At 34.5% G+C, this 15,722-nt stretch overlaps 1 protein-coding gene across 1 annotated transcript in view; it reads left to right on the top strand.

Moving 5' to 3' along the window:
- LOC140764011 (UDP-glucose:glycoprotein glucosyltransferase) overlaps positions 1-15,722 on the top strand; it is a 28,897-nt gene that overhangs the window by 4,634 nt on the left and 8,541 nt on the right. The window contains exons 4-23 of the mRNA XM_073102421.1: positions 276-447; positions 2,182-2,255; positions 2,366-2,462; positions 2,609-2,721; positions 2,812-2,927; positions 3,319-3,376; positions 3,661-3,813; positions 3,973-4,071; positions 4,199-4,363; positions 5,365-5,433; positions 7,613-7,701; positions 7,802-7,964; positions 8,529-8,663; positions 8,739-8,844; positions 8,935-9,029; positions 9,117-9,229; positions 9,362-9,572; positions 10,431-10,499; positions 10,661-10,806; positions 15,558-15,659. Of these exons, the coding sequence (XP_072958522.1) occupies positions 276-447; positions 2,182-2,255; positions 2,366-2,462; positions 2,609-2,721; positions 2,812-2,927; positions 3,319-3,376; positions 3,661-3,813; positions 3,973-4,071; positions 4,199-4,363; positions 5,365-5,433; positions 7,613-7,701; positions 7,802-7,964; positions 8,529-8,663; positions 8,739-8,844; positions 8,935-9,029; positions 9,117-9,229; positions 9,362-9,572; positions 10,431-10,499; positions 10,661-10,806; positions 15,558-15,659 (2,345 nt within the window). The remainder of the gene's footprint in view (positions 1-275; positions 448-2,181; positions 2,256-2,365; positions 2,463-2,608; positions 2,722-2,811; positions 2,928-3,318; positions 3,377-3,660; positions 3,814-3,972; positions 4,072-4,198; positions 4,364-5,364; positions 5,434-7,612; positions 7,702-7,801; positions 7,965-8,528; positions 8,664-8,738; positions 8,845-8,934; positions 9,030-9,116; positions 9,230-9,361; positions 9,573-10,430; positions 10,500-10,660; positions 10,807-15,557; positions 15,660-15,722) is intronic.

Genomic DNA, 15,722 nt, shown 5'->3' with positions numbered 1-15,722 from the left:
AAACATGATCCGGGTTAACTGGAATTATCATTACCATGTCTATTGTTACACCAAGTATAAACTAAACTGTTAAAACCAAAATCAATCAAAATAGTTTTAAAAATAAAATTACGCAAAGCTTTAACCAAGTAATTAAGCCTAATAGTAGTCGTAGCATTCAACTATGCTTTTACACAACTTTGCCATTTGCTCCACTAGTCGTTATATATAGCCACACACACATATATACCTTTATTTTGATCTAACTTATCTAAATGAATATCTGTTTTTATTAGGGAAAAGTTAGATATGCGGTGCGACCTGTGTTGCCATCTGCATGCCATCCTACAAGCAGCTATTGTAGCATTGTTGGTTCTGTAGATGCAGTAACTTTGGGTGGTTATGGGGTAGAACTTGCGTTAAAGAACATGGAGTACAAGGCTATGGATGATAGTGCAGTAAAGAAAGGTTATTCACTGATCCCTGATTTGTTTTTTTTTTCTCTTCCTTCAATATCATCTTACTAACCTATGTCTTCTTTCAGTCGTTGTGATGATGTTATTTTAATGTTAGAGTTGATCTTCACCAATTTTACTTGATTCTCTACAAGTGTACATCATGTTCCAGTTTCATCATGCTTAGTTTGATTAAATTTATTAAAGTTAGATTTCACATTCATCAGGCATCATTAGTTGCATGCACATTTAGCTGATAATTATGGGTTGCTAAGTGAAATTCTATTTCAAGTTATTTGAAGACCCTCACGCATTCATGATTTGTGTAATATGATGAATTATCTTCTGGTATGTTACTCTTATGCAATATGACAATTTAGTTCGGAAGCATCTTAGTTGCTGTGATACTAGACTATCTTAAATTGTAATTGTGCTGATAATGATGTAATACATGCCCGGTTTTTACTTCTAGCTCAATCTCGTGTGCAAGCTTGCTGGAATGTGCTGTCCTGCTGTCCGGGAAGTGACGCGCCAACCAAGGACATTGGTGGGAGGTCGAGAAGGGATAGGGAGGGTGAGAGGGTCAATGAGGAGAAGAGGCCAAAAGGTGGCGATGCAGGGGTGTCGATTCATAGGATATAGGTTAGGGAGGAGGAAAAAGGTTTTGTAGGAGGATTTATGACTGACCCAACTTGGGATTCGAATCTGAAACCATATACTTGAGTCAACTTAAATTAAAGGGGCTTCTTGGTCGGGTTCTGAGCCTTTTCAAGTCCGAAAATCAACAATAGAGGCCTTTCTTCTTCCTCTCAACCCTATATCATATGAGTAGTGAACCCTTCACTGCAGACCTTGCTTGTGCTCTCCCGCCTCTCTATAGCTTTTTCGCCTCCATTGGTTGCCTCTTCTTTATTTGGGCCTCCTCCCTTTTTTTGTTTGCACCGTGACTGTTGTGCACACATAGTTCCAAGTGGCACATAAAACCTTGATACATGCTAAAATTCTTACTTGACATAAGCATTATTTATCTAATAATAACATTATTCAAGTAGAAGGTTCTTGGAGAGGGAGGAGAAGACCAAAGACAACATGGGAGGAAGTAAGCAACTACCAAGAAAAGCAAGTTAGCACTTGATCTGATAGAGAACCTTGCAGTAGGTAGAGTTGAAAAGAGGAAAGTATTCATATATCTAATCAAATGGTTGGCCACTACAAGCTTGGAAGTTGGCTGTGCTGTTCTTTTTTCATATCTCTCTAAAAATTTGTATATGACTTAAGCTACTAGAAGCATTAACTTGGAAACATGCAAGGTCAAGTTTAGAAAATATCGTGCTCTATGGACTACTATAGAAAGTCCAAACAGTCTTCATTGAGCTAGTTTTTAAGTAAAGTTGGGAGTCTTGCAGTTGAACTCTCTGATATGTTTCCGACATATGTTTTTCCTTTTTTGGTCTATATGTTGAAAATAATGGATATAAAAAGGTTTTGCAGCTGTGTCATCTTTATGTAGAGCCACTCCAGGTATCATGGTAAGTTTCATATTAGTTTATGATTTGATGGTGCTAGTTTACTTTTGTGATTTGTCAAGCATGACTCTTTCATCACTTATTGAGCTGTGTATCTCCCACCAGATTAAGTAGTTTGAAATTGATTATACCAAAGGTTTTAGTTTTTATCTATTATTTGCCATTGTCATCAGTTTTTACAGATATGTGTCGTGGAGATACTCACAACATGCAAACTGCAGGTGTTACACTCGAAGATCCTAGGGTTGAAGACCTCAGTCAAGAAGTTAGAGGATTCATATTTTCCAAAATATTGGTTTGTTCCAACGGTCCCAATGAGCTTAAATACTGAGGTTTAGTTAATAGGGATATATGGTGAAACGAACTGAACCTTATGCTCCATTCTCTTTTAATCTTGATGTGTAGGAACGCAAACCAGAGCTGACAACAGAGATAATGGCTTTCCGGGATTATTTGTTGTCATCAACAATATCAGATGCACTAGAAGTTTGGGAACTAAAGGGTACTTATGCACTGGAATGTTCTGAACTTCTGATTTATCCAGGATATCAACTATCTTATCATCTTTCCTGTTGCTAACTTTATGCAACTTTAAGGGTGAAGTTCATTCCATTGTTATAAAATTCATACAACTTCCTCTCTTTGCAGATTTGGGTCATCAAACTGCACAGAGAATAGTTCATGCATCAGACCCATTGCAGTCAATGCAGGAAATCAGTCAAAACTTTCCGAGTGTAGTTTCTTCGCTATCTCGCATGAAGGTGAAAGGCTTCTGCTAGAAATCTCTGTAAGTCTTATTAGATGATATTGGTGTCGGATTTTGCAGCTCAGATGCTTTGCTTTTTGTGCAGCTTGATGACCCTATTAAGGATGAAATACTTGCAAACCAGCGGATGGTTCCTCCTGGCAAGTCTTTAATGGCTTTGAATGGCGCATTAATCAATATCGAGGATATTGATCTTTACCTGTAATACTCCAAAATTATCTGCTTGTGATATATCCATATCTTAATTTGGAGATAGTCAAAGCATGGCTTTCTATATTTTTAGGGTTATCAAGCCTAATTGCAAATTAGGATAGCATCCTTGGTGCTTCTATGGACACTACTTTTTTCAGCAAGGCAAATTTCTATATTGTTATTTATAGTTCTGAAACAGCATGCAAGCAAAAAGGTCTCATTTTTTTACTTTTGCAGCCAATCTCTTTCTAACGAGATGCTGGTTTTGCCTTGTGTAAATTGTTTGTCAAGGATTCTGTAGTCCTCCAAAAAGTCCTTTATATATTTGTTATATGTGCCATTTTGTCAGGAATTTGTACTGTTAATATATGCATTATCCACTTGACTTTCATGATTGTAGGCTAGTGGATCTGGTTCATGAAGAGTTATCAATGGCTGATCAGTTTTCAAAACTGAAGGTGATCTATTCTTTTTGAAAGTTTTCTCTATGAAACCCTCATGATAGCCAGTTTCTTGATGAGATTTTTATAAAGCGATCTTGTACCTGTTTGTTGGGATTAGCGGCTTGTTTTTCTTGTCATATTCTTGTTGTATCTTATTCTCTGAGTTCGAGGTGTTGTATAAGTGTATCAGTTTTGGATCATATATTCGTACCTATATATATTGTTGTTTGTGCTTTATGGATATTCATCTATAATTGAGCTTGTAAGTCCAGTGCTGACCAATTCTCTATCTATTTCAGCTTCCTCAAAATGCCATTCGGAAGCTGTTGTCAGCACCACCACCAACCGAATCTAATGCATTTCGTGTCGACTTCCGTTCTTCTTATGTTCATTATCTTAATAACTTGGAGGAAGATGCCATGTACAAACGGTGGCGAAGCAACATTAATGAGGTTTTATATAGTTCTATGTTTATTATTTATATCTTATCCTCTTTGGTTAAATTGAAATGCTGCAATAGTAAGCATATAGTTGTATTCAATGTACTCTGCATGCATTGTTCATTTCTCTTGTCATCCTTTCATTTGACTCTTTTTTTTTCTCCTGTTTAGATATTAATGCCAGTCTTTCCTGGTCAACTTCGTTACATACGGAAAAATTTATTTCATGCTGTTTATGTACTGGATCCTGCTACAATTTGTGGTGCTGAGGTGTGGCTCTTGCTGACTTCAATATTCTTCTTAGTTTCTGCTTTCAAGTTTCATGCATTATTAATTTGTGTTGGCCCTGAGAATGCTGATATGTTTTTGTTGGCTTTCTTCTTCCTCAACTTTGTAGACCATCGACATGATTCTGTCTCTCTATCAAAATAGTGTTCCAATGAGATTTGGGGTGATACTCTATTCTTCAAGGCTTGTTGATGTTATCAAAGAAAATGATGGCAATCTTCCCTCATCTTCAGTGGGCAGTCACACTAAAAGTGGTGAAGATATTTCCAGTTTGGTATCTCTCTTTCTTACCAATACTTTTTGAGTTTGTTGTGTTGGACTGTAGTTAGAATGTGTAATTCATATAAGCTAATGATTGACAACTTGGCATATGTCGGATGCCAAAGGTGTCATCTCTGATGCACAGCAGATATTATGTGTTTTCTGCTCTATATTATCTAACGGAATGCAATACTTGAAACTGGAGGTAGTTGGACATGAACTAGAAGTTGAAATTTATTGGATGTGAAGAATATTCAGGAACACCAGTTGGTACACTATTTGAACTTTTCAACATATAATTGAGTCTAAAAAATTTTCTTGTTGTAAAACGAATATTAAAAAAGTGACCTTTATAATACTTTCCACCAAATGGAGCTACATTTTTCAGAACTTTGGAGGCTAGGTTGAGATTTTAAATGTTGGAGGGCCCTCACCCAGTATAAGTGAAAGAAAGGTGGAATTGCTTTATTCTAATAGGGCTATGATTGGTATTATATTTTATAACCATGACTAGTTTCCTAGTAATAATCACCCTGGGATGAGGGTAACCTAATAATTCTTTTGTCAAAAATATAAAGTATAAACTGTTTATATATGTTTGACTATTCTGAAGCTTTCATATTTTTTAATAAAGTTTAAACAGCGACTTAGAGCGTCATCAGGAAATTATTTAACATTTGACATCTTGTCGGTTTGACTTCTTAGAATAGAAGCAATGCAATTATTCTAACTCTGTTTTGCTGACTAAGCTAAGTATACCCTTCCATGTGAGGTCCACCTTAGGGTTTTGGTCCTTCTGGATTTCTATGATTATAAAGTGTTTGATGTTTTGAATTGCAACTGGAATGTTGTTGGGAAAAGGACTTTCGATTCACGTCTTTATCTATATGAAACTAGGCTTCAAAATTGAAATATGTTATTTTCTTGGTGTCCTATTTTTTTTTTTTAATATGCTCTGGGAATTGTGACTTCATGTTTTCCAGTGAGCAGTCTTTGTTTTTCTTTGTTCTGCAGATACTACGGTTATTCCTCTACATCAAGGAAGAATACACTACTCAGTTGGCTTTCCAGTTTCTAAGCAATGTACGTCTTCTTAGAGAGTTGAACAATTATGAATTCTTATTATTTTTAACATGGGGTAACTGCTAAGTTCCATCAAATAAGAAGGATGCACCTTTACGTCTTATTATTTTCATTACTTTTTGGTCCATTTAGGTCTTTTCCCTGATGTCTTGTTATTGATCATTAGAACTAAATGGTATGACTTCTGTTTGCATTTTAATTAAGGAACTTCTATTATCTTTTTTCTTTCACATGCAAAAGAAGCATTTCTCTCATAATGGATAATTGACAATTGACAAAATTGAATTCTCTTGCTTGCATGTCAAATGTCATATTACATATTTGTAAAATTTTTTCTTCTGCGGCTAATGACATTTCTGTTGTCCAATTTTCTTATATTAGCATAACATGTTTTATTCATCTGAGCAACCAAGCCAATCAACTGTGTTCTGATGATACTATCGCATCAGTACGATATTACTTTTTTTTCTTTCTGTGCGTGGTAGAGTTTCGATATGACATAATTAACAGAAATTTGACACCATGTATGTGAGCTTCATTAAAAATATTATGGATGCAAAAGTATCGGCTTCATAACGAATTTTATTGTGCAAGTAACAGAAGTTTGATTCTGTGTACATGAGCTTTACTAAACACTTCATGGATGCAATTAGTATTGGCTTCATAATGAAATTACTAACATTCTGCAGCATGTTGTTACAATGCAGCAAGATATACATTAGATAGTTTCTTTCTATCACTGTATTCAAAGCAGCAAGGTGTCTTTGCCTCTTTCAAGAAATAATTTGTTTTTTTGGGAATGCTTATCAGGCCTTTGTTCTCCTTCCAGGATATCATACATTCTTCCAATTCACATTTTAGTTATAGGGGAAATTCTAAATTTCGGGAAGTAATATTGAAAAGATACATTTCTCACAAAAATATACATGTAATATCATATAGGTGTATGGGGCTAATTTTAAGATACAGATTGCAAGGATTCAGATGTTCCTTTGTTTTTGTGGTTCATCTGGTGGGGGCATCTGTAGGACCATAGTAAGTTGAGAATTTAGCAAACAAAAAAGTAGACATACGAGCTTGTTTGGTGTTCCACAGTGGAAAATATTTTTCCTGGATTCTAGTTCTTTAATTTACTAATTACTTTCTTTAGGTCCTAAATGATTATGGAAAGGTAATCTTCCTAAAAAGGGCAAATATAGGAGGAAGGAATCTTGCCAACTGCATATAACGCTACTTGTTTGATTGGTCTAATTTGAGTAGGTATCAACGGAAGCACTTGATCGTTTTCTTTTAATCTTACATTTCACTGCAGAGAAGAGAGAATGCCTAATATATTTAACAAACATTCTCATTGTTTAAGAAATGAATCTCTTATCTACACATAAAAGAATTGAAATTAGGTCTTCTTTCATATGTAAGACACCTTTCATGTTAGATTATAGTATTATATGTTGATGCTTTTTTTTGGAAATTCTATTTGGACAGAGTAGTCACAATCATATTGGATAGCAATTATTTACATTCTCCAGACCAGATATTATTTAGTTATCTACTTACTGTTAGCGACTTAAAGTATTATGCTAGTTTGTAAAGTTCTAATTGTCTTATCTTTTACATTTTTTATTTTCAATTGTGTCATGGTGCTTCATATCTGCATTTGCTTTTTCCTTTTGTGGAATGGTGCCACTTAATACTAGATTACTGGGCGTATCATCTAAGATTCTGAAATATACAGGTGTAGTATGGGAAAAAGGAAAAGAATCTAAAAGTGATATTTCGTTTTAGAACTTATACTGGGAACTGTCATTTTCGTCTCAAAGTTAGATTTTTATCTCCATGTTAAGCTTCATATGTAGAGAAGGATGATTGCCTAGGAGATATTCAGGTTCATCAGTTGTTAATTTTGGAATGTTTGATTATCAGCCGCTTATATATATTTTTTTCTTTACTGTCCTTTAGTATAAAGATATATCAGATTTTATATGTTGCATGCCTAATTTTTTGTCCTCTGGCATGAACTCTTGAGAAGAAAATATTAAAAATTAAGTATGTATATGAACCATTAGTTTTAGTGCAATGCAACTTTCTAATTGTATGTTCAAATGTGTTGCAGATTTTATTGTTGAGATTGTCACAAAATTTTAGTGAAACTTACCCTTTGAATTCTTATTTGTGAAAGATAAACAAATTGTGGAGTGCTACTGATGATTTTAATGACGAGACCCTTGAAGCACATCATGTTGAAGGAGCATTTGTGGATTCTTTATTGTAAGTAGGCAGGCATGACACTTTATCTCAATTGGAGCTGCTTACTTTTAATCCAGATTAGGCATTTCGATAGTGTATTGCTGAATATGATATTTTGCAGATCAAAGGCTAAATCTCCTCCTCAAGATGTGTTACTAAAGCTAGAAAAGGAATCAAAATATAAGGAGGCGGCTGAAGGGAGCTCACTTTTTGTTTTTAAGCTTGGGTTGTCTAAGCTTCAGTGTTGTCTTTTGATGAATGGCCTTGTGCATGAATCAAGTGAGGTAAAATTTTATATGGTTGAATTTCGCATTTTGTATTTTCATGTAAAATCATGCAGCCATCAATATTTCCATTGTATTGTTATTTATATCTTAGCTAAAAAGATCAGATGTTGCATGGTGATATGCAGTTGGAAATTTGGAATCTGTTTGAATTTGAAGTTTCATTTATCTGGTGATAATTTGAAGTTTCAATTGGCCGGTGATAATTTGAGTTTTCAATTGTCTGGTAATAATTTTAAGTTTCAATTGTCATTGTTCTGGTTTCTGGTGTCAATTTTTAATTGATATTGGGTAGTAGCCAATTGTCAATGTGAGTGAACATTTAATTGGTGACCCTTGCTGATGGAGCCGACCTCTGCCTATATTAACTTTGAAAATTAAGTTGCAAAAGAATTCTGAAAACGAAAACCCAAGACATTGGTATTCTAAACATGATATGTATCATGGTTTTATGACTTTATTTTGATGGTTTATGTCTTAATGCTAAGGTTTGATGCTTAGTATTATAGTGCCACCGGCTATACTAAATCAGCTAATGCATATTATTTACATGCTCTTGTTTAGGATTCAACTATGAACGCTATGAATGGGGAGCTCCCCAGAATTCAAGAACAAGTTTACTATGGGCATATCAACTCTCGTACAGATGTACTGGAAAAATTTCTTTCAGAGGGTGGTTATAAACGCTATAATCCTTCTGTGAGTAAACTATACATATCAAGAATCTGATCTTCAATATACTTCATCAGATAATCTAACAAATGTCATGTACAGATTGTTGAAGAAGGTAAAGGCAAGAAAAAGTTTGCCTCACTCTTTGCATCATATACTGATAAAGAATCCATACTTCGTGATATTAGCTACTTACACCCTCGTGGAAGTAAGTTCTTTTTCATACTGGATTGCAACTCTGTTGTACTTTCAGTTCCAATGCAAATTATGTAACTCATGCCTTCACAATCTATTGCAGCTGTGGATAAATTGAAGCCAGTGACGCATTTTCTTGCTGTTAACACAGCTTCAAGGGCTGGAATGAAATTGCTACAAGAAGGATTACGCTACCTAGTATAATCTCTTCCTGAATTAATATTTCCTTTTGCCTACATTTGTTGTTACATGACTATAATTATTTCTTTCCTTGGCTTGATTTAGATGGAAGGTTCTGAAAGAGCTCGTATTGGTTTGCTACTCTACACCAGCAGTAATTCTTCTTCACCTGCTTTGCTTTTAGAGGAGATTTTTGAAAAGACTGCTTCATCATTTAGGTGTGTTGCATCTACGTAATTCTTTATGAATGCGAATAATTTGTTATAACTATGTTTTATACTCCATTACATATAGAGATTAACATTGGTTCAACTTTTTTGTGGCCTGCTCAATCGATCATTTGGTTCAAGTAACAAGGAGAAATTCTTGGACTTTCTGTATGAACTGTGCACATTCTATGAAAGCCTATACATGTCTACATCATCGATGGATTCTGACAAGTTAACCATAATTATGGACAAAGTTTATGAACTTTCTGGGGAATATGGCCTGCCAACTGATGATTATAGAGCAATATTTACTTGCTTTTCTGTTGATAAGGTTCAGAAAAGAATGGATAAGGTACTTACATGATTCTAACTCCTTTCAAGCTCTTCATTTGGTGTTTCCCTTCATTTTTTTTGTTTGTCATTTTCTTTTTTTTCTTGGATCTTAATTTATTTTTTTATTTTATTATCTCAATTTGCATCATGAGTAGTTTCCTTCTAATGACTCTTTCTTTTATAATTATATGGTCTTGGATACTTCTTGTCAAGCAGTTTCTTGAAGTAACAAATGCTCAATGCTAGAATAGATTTACTGTGCTTTTGTTCATCTTATAAATTTTAACTATTTAGATCCTTGACATAAGTCCAAAGTTCAAATATCTGTGTTATATAGAATTATTTGGCTTTTCTTGTCTTCTTTGACCCTAAATGATCCGAGAGTTCAGAAATGGTGAGACACTGAATATCTTCTGTTTTGATATTCTAAAGTCTGCATTCTACTACAGTATTTCTATGCTAGAATCTAGTCTTAAATTAGTTAAAATGAATAATACTTATAAAGGTTTCAACTTTCAAGTTTCAAGTTATCTTTACCTTTTCAGGTAATAGATGTTAATATTTTTTAGTTTTTTTCCAGGAAATGTTGATTTGTTTATGTCATATTGTGTTCTAGACTTAGGATAATCAGATGACACAGCTAAATAACACTATTACTCTCGTATATGTCACTGATAGTGTTCGCCATTTCTTTGTTCATCGTAGTCTGTTGCATTCTTGTGTGAATGCTGCACGACCGTTATATGGAAATGAGTTTTCTTTGAAATGGTTAATTGTAATTATGATCGTGAAGTGGTCCATTACTTCTTGCAAAAAATTATGTAACACTTCTCTAAATTTTTAAATATATATTTTATTTGTCTATGTCATTATGCAGGTTTTAAACTTTCTGTTTGGGCAAATTGGTCTTGAATTTGGCAATAATGCTGTGATTACCAATGGTCGGGTGAGTTATGTGATTCAGGAATCCAGCTTAGACCTTTACTGCAACCATGTTTTCTGTCAATTTGAAAGCTCTTGAGCACCTTCCATGTAGTTATAAAAGTTTATTATTGGTTTTCTTGAGAAATATGCATATAGATTTAAATCTTTTTAGACTCTCCACAGATTTTTATCTTGAAAGATGGGGATTCATTTCTAAGTGACGATCTTGGCCTTCTAGAAACCGTCGAGTATGATCGAAGAACAAAATATGTTTTAGAAATTATTGAAGAAGTGGAGTGGGTAGGCATCGATCCTGATGGCTTGACAAGGCAAGCATCTCAGTTCTTTCTGTCTACGTAGACAAGCTTGCTCTTATGGCCTTTGTGCAATAATAACTCTTTTCTTTTCACATGTTCCTTGTTATGTACACTTTTCTTCTTTAAGAATTAATTTGTATGTACTTATCTTTGATTAGGAAGTGCTTTAAGCAAGTGATTTCATAATGCATGAATAAATAATTGAAAAGGCGATTCATATATTTTTCAGCTAATGAGTAACCTTTAATTGATCAAGTCATGCAAACTATTGGAGTATGTTGAGTAATTCTTCTTTCTCTGTCAGTATGTTGTCCTAGTACTTCTTTCTGATCTGCCTACCTTTTGGAATCTAGAATACAAGTTACTCTGTTACTGTTTCTAAAATTCAATATTGTCATTCTATGCCCTATCACCAACCCCATGGGAATAACATATTCATCTTTTTAAGGTTGTTTATTATGCTTACCTTCAAAAAATTTCGATTAAAAAGGGAACTTTTCAAGTGGACCACAAGAACATTGCTATCAAGCATAGTTTAACTTGCCATTATCTTTAGTTATGTTCTTATACTACTTAGATTCTTACTACTGCCTATCTAGATGACTTTGCTAATACCGTCCTGTTCCTTCCATCTAATCTTGCTCCTTTTGGATTCATCTCTATATTTTCAAGCAATGTATCCTTGGAAGCTTTTCATATCTTAGGGAACATCTGCCAACATCTTATTTGACCTTGCAGCTCGATTTTTCCTGCTTTATTTTTTTTTAACTATATTAGTTCTCTATATTAAAATAACTACATTAGTTATTTTAATAGTACATTCTTTTAGTATTGTATGGCATTTATGCAATAATGTTTTGAAGTTCGTTTCGGATTCGAGCCCTAGGAAGAAAATGAAAAAAAAAAGGATTGGTTTCAGCCGATAGTGTCAAAGTCCACAATCTTGCAATCAAGGATAGTTGTGCTGACTTAGTACCTGCACGTTGCATGGGGGTGTCGATGGTACCCCCAAATTCTCTTTATAACCGCTGTCTGTTGGTTGGATCGCCTCTTAGTGGGGACCCCTAGCAGTGGTACACCTTCTTGATTTAAGGCAGCAGATGCGAGGAATCATCTCTAGTGGTGGTGGTGAACAATGTGAGGGAGATATTGCTGGTGGGGGATCAATCGAGGAAGAAAAACAGTCATGCTTTTGAGGATCTTCTTTCATAAGACAATCCGCTGAAAGAGGATTTGCTTAATAAAGGATTCATTGAATTGGATCTTTCATGATCCTATTGAAGTATCATCTTCTTCCGTGCATGCAGGTGGCTAGGGCATCATCCGAAGTGGGAGTATCACCGCCAACACACGATTAGGCTTCCTGTCTTTCATTCCCTCTCTCTCAATCTGTCCATGTCTGCTCCTTTTTGTTCTTCCTTCGCCATTGGCATGGGGTTATGCCATGCCAATCACCAATTGTCACGCCCTTTGCCGGAGGCAAAGAAATCCTTGCTTGCAAATTTTAGTCTTGATCAATGAGTTATTGGCTTAGTTTTCACAACTACTATCCTGCATTGGGTGAATCTTTGACCATTGTAGAGAAAGTCAGCCATAGATACACACACATGCAGAATTGTACACAAATCTTGTTTTGGGGTTTATACATACCCTAATGTTAGAAATTAACTATAGAGATGATGATATGCGATTTTGAAATACTTTGTGAAACTCTATGAAAGTAATTACCATAATATCTAGGTGATTTATCTATTTCCAACTATACACTAACATTATAACATTGTGTTTTTGTCATGAGCCAAAATTAGAATCTTGACCGACCGTGGACTTCAATATACTTGAAATACATGAAGCTTAAAAATAAATATCTAAGCCCACAATGACAAGAATCAATATGAAAATATGACTGTAATAAATTTAGTCAAATGAAAATAACCAATGTTACTGCTAATGTGTCTCTAACCGAACTGAATTAACAAATAGTTTAAAATATAAAGACCAATAGAACTGAAAGATAATAGACGTAGATCCTAAGTGGAGGTAAAATCCTGGTGCATCTCGCTCAGTTGCCATGTTGACTAATATTTGAAATGTTAGAAAGAGAATCCTATGAGCTAATAACTATAGCTCAGTGAGTGGGATCCATTCAAAAGCTAAATAAATTTATAATTTATAATTTTAAATAAATCCAATTCCAACGATATAAAAATAACAATTTTACTAAGCATGTTTATAACAACAGTAATAATAATAGCACAGATAATAATGACATAAATCATAACTCATGTCATGCTTCGTGTCAATATGTTGAAATTCTCTCAATATTAATAATGACATATATCTCAATTAGGTCAACACCCTGTGGATTCATATTAACTAGAAGTCACATCGAGATGATGCTCGAATCTTTTTCTCATTGCTGATCTGGTTAGGATCATCAGGAGGTGTTGTTGTGTGATAAACACACCCCGTCTCTTCTCTTAAGAGTTACTAGGAGGTGTTACTATGTGATAAACTCACCATATCTTTTTCACTAACTGTTACGAGATATTAGAGTCACTACTGGAAGTCTTTTAATCTAATATAAGACTGTTCCCTAAGTCACCGTTTAAAATAAAACTTTCTCCTAGATTTTAGGTAGACTTAAGTCACCATGGAAAATCACAAGTAATTTATACCACACATCAATTATGTTTTTCCGTTTATGTTAATGATTATTAAAATTGCTAATTTGCACAAAGTATAACAATACACTGAGTCATATATTTTTGTATGTTGAAATTTAATAATTAAATTACACACAGAAATATGATGTTTTATTTGCATACAAAGAAATACGTGATCTGATAAATAACATGAAGTATAAAACGAATAAATATGTGAATGAACCCATTCACCAAAATCTAAGTGAAATGACCGAAATCTCTAGTCCATGTGTTAAAAATCATCATCTTTAATAAAAAAATAAATAACAAAATAAAAATAAATTTAATTTAACCCATATCATAATTTCTAAAATTTAAAACTAATAAAAGGGCTAAATTGACTAATTTAACCCGAAAAGGATTGGGCTAAGTTGCAGTTGGCACATAACCACCTCATAAATCCACTTAAATGGATTGGGCTAAAATCAATTAATACTATTTGTGTCAGGTCTGTTGGATTCGAAATCCAAATCCACCCAAATTTAAGTTGATTGGCTCGCGCTAAGCTCGAGCTTAACTTCATCTTCTTCATCGAGGAGATGGAGAGAGAGAGAGAGCCATCGACAATCATCAGCTACCGGCACGGCCAACCTCACAAGGTGGAGGAAAGTTGTCAAGAGTAGCAGCTACCAATGACCTTTCTCTCTTCATGGCCGACGGTGATCTGAGCCACAATGGCTCTAAAAAGAGCATTCACAACACGAGGCCGACGACACGAAGCTTTCGATGAAGGAGCGATAGTGACTTGAAGCCACTGTTCGGCGCGATTCCTCAACTAAGCTGCAACCCCACAAAATTAGGTACTTCTATTTTAACTTATTAAACTTAAATTAAATTTGAGAGGTGGGAGATGGCTGATTAGTGAGTCGTGAGGTGGTCTCTGATTGCTCCAATGATGCTCTAGCAGTCCAATTTCACTCCATAAATTTTGATAGGTTTAAAAAGAGAGAGAATGACGTAATGGGAAAAATAATAGAGTTAGGTTTTTGATTTATAGGGTAGGTTTTATCTGACTTGGATTTGGAGTGGCCAATCCTACGGCTACTCTCTCATTGCATATCTACGAGGAGGAGGAGGGGGGGGTGGGTGGGGGGTGTGAAGGATGAGAACTTGCGCATCCAAAAGATTTCTTTTTTTTTATAGGTATATATAGATGTTCTCAACAGAGCTATCTTATACACCAGCATGTAAGTATGCTATTGAAGTAAAAAATTAGTTCATGCCTTCTATATAGAGTAATTTTCTTGCTATGTATTGTATTACTATTTACTAGCATGCTATGTTCTTTTGGTATCAATTGTTTTAAGATATTGAGTTAGTATGTCTTGTTCCTTGCTGATGGTATTATTATTATAGGATGTTTTATCCTTTCAGAGTTACTTTTTCCACGTTGTTTGCATGGCTTGAACTCTTATTCCAACAATGGCGATGAGTTGAATTGCCTTTTTAAGTTGGGATTCAATTTTATTAATTTACTCCCTTTTTCACACTTTATGCCCAGGCTTCCATATAGATCCAGCCCTTTTTTCCTTTTATTCTACTTCTTGACGAACAAATCCATGTGAACAATCGGTCTAATTATTTATTTACTTATTTGAGGTATATTGAACTTAATTGGTGCCCTTTTACCCCAGTACATGTTCTGTTGTAAGTAACATATGTTTGTATGTTTATCATTTATATGCTTATAAATCTGGAAAGCCTCTCTTTTTCTATAATGTGAGATCTGCATTGTATGATTAATTATCTCATAAATTCTGTACATACCGTCAGCCCCATTCCTTTGAGATACTCTTATCTTTCATGTTGCATGACTATAATATACCGTCCGTACGATTTTGAAAATTGCAGTTTACATTTAAAAAAATAAATATAGAAGAGTTTAATTCAAATTGCATGACTAGAATGTTCTCTATTTTGGAGTTATTTGGTAAGAAGATTTCTGTTTACCTACCCTTGTAGCTTTGTGATATCATTATTATGCTCCATATTTCCAGAGATCTATTACTTATATTCACTTGTATGGCAGCACAGTTGACTTTGATGTACTGTTTGCAGCACATTTTTTAGTGATCTCGTCATGCTGGTTTCATCTTCAATGTCGACGCGTGAACGCAGTTCTGATAGAGCCAATTTTGAAATTTTGAATGCAAAACACAGGTAAATATTTACTTAAATTGAGTAGAGAATCAGTGCATCCTTGTTCTAGATTGATGCTCTTTG

This window comes from Typha angustifolia, chromosome 7 (genome assembly GCF_048772165.1).
Source record: "Typha angustifolia cultivar Huaian chromosome 7, ASM4877216v1, whole genome shotgun sequence".
NCBI classification, from domain to species: domain Eukaryota; kingdom Viridiplantae; phylum Streptophyta; class Magnoliopsida; order Poales; family Typhaceae; genus Typha; species Typha angustifolia.
Note: the sequence above shows the minus strand (reverse complement) of the source record. Positions and strands in the feature narration are given on the sequence as shown.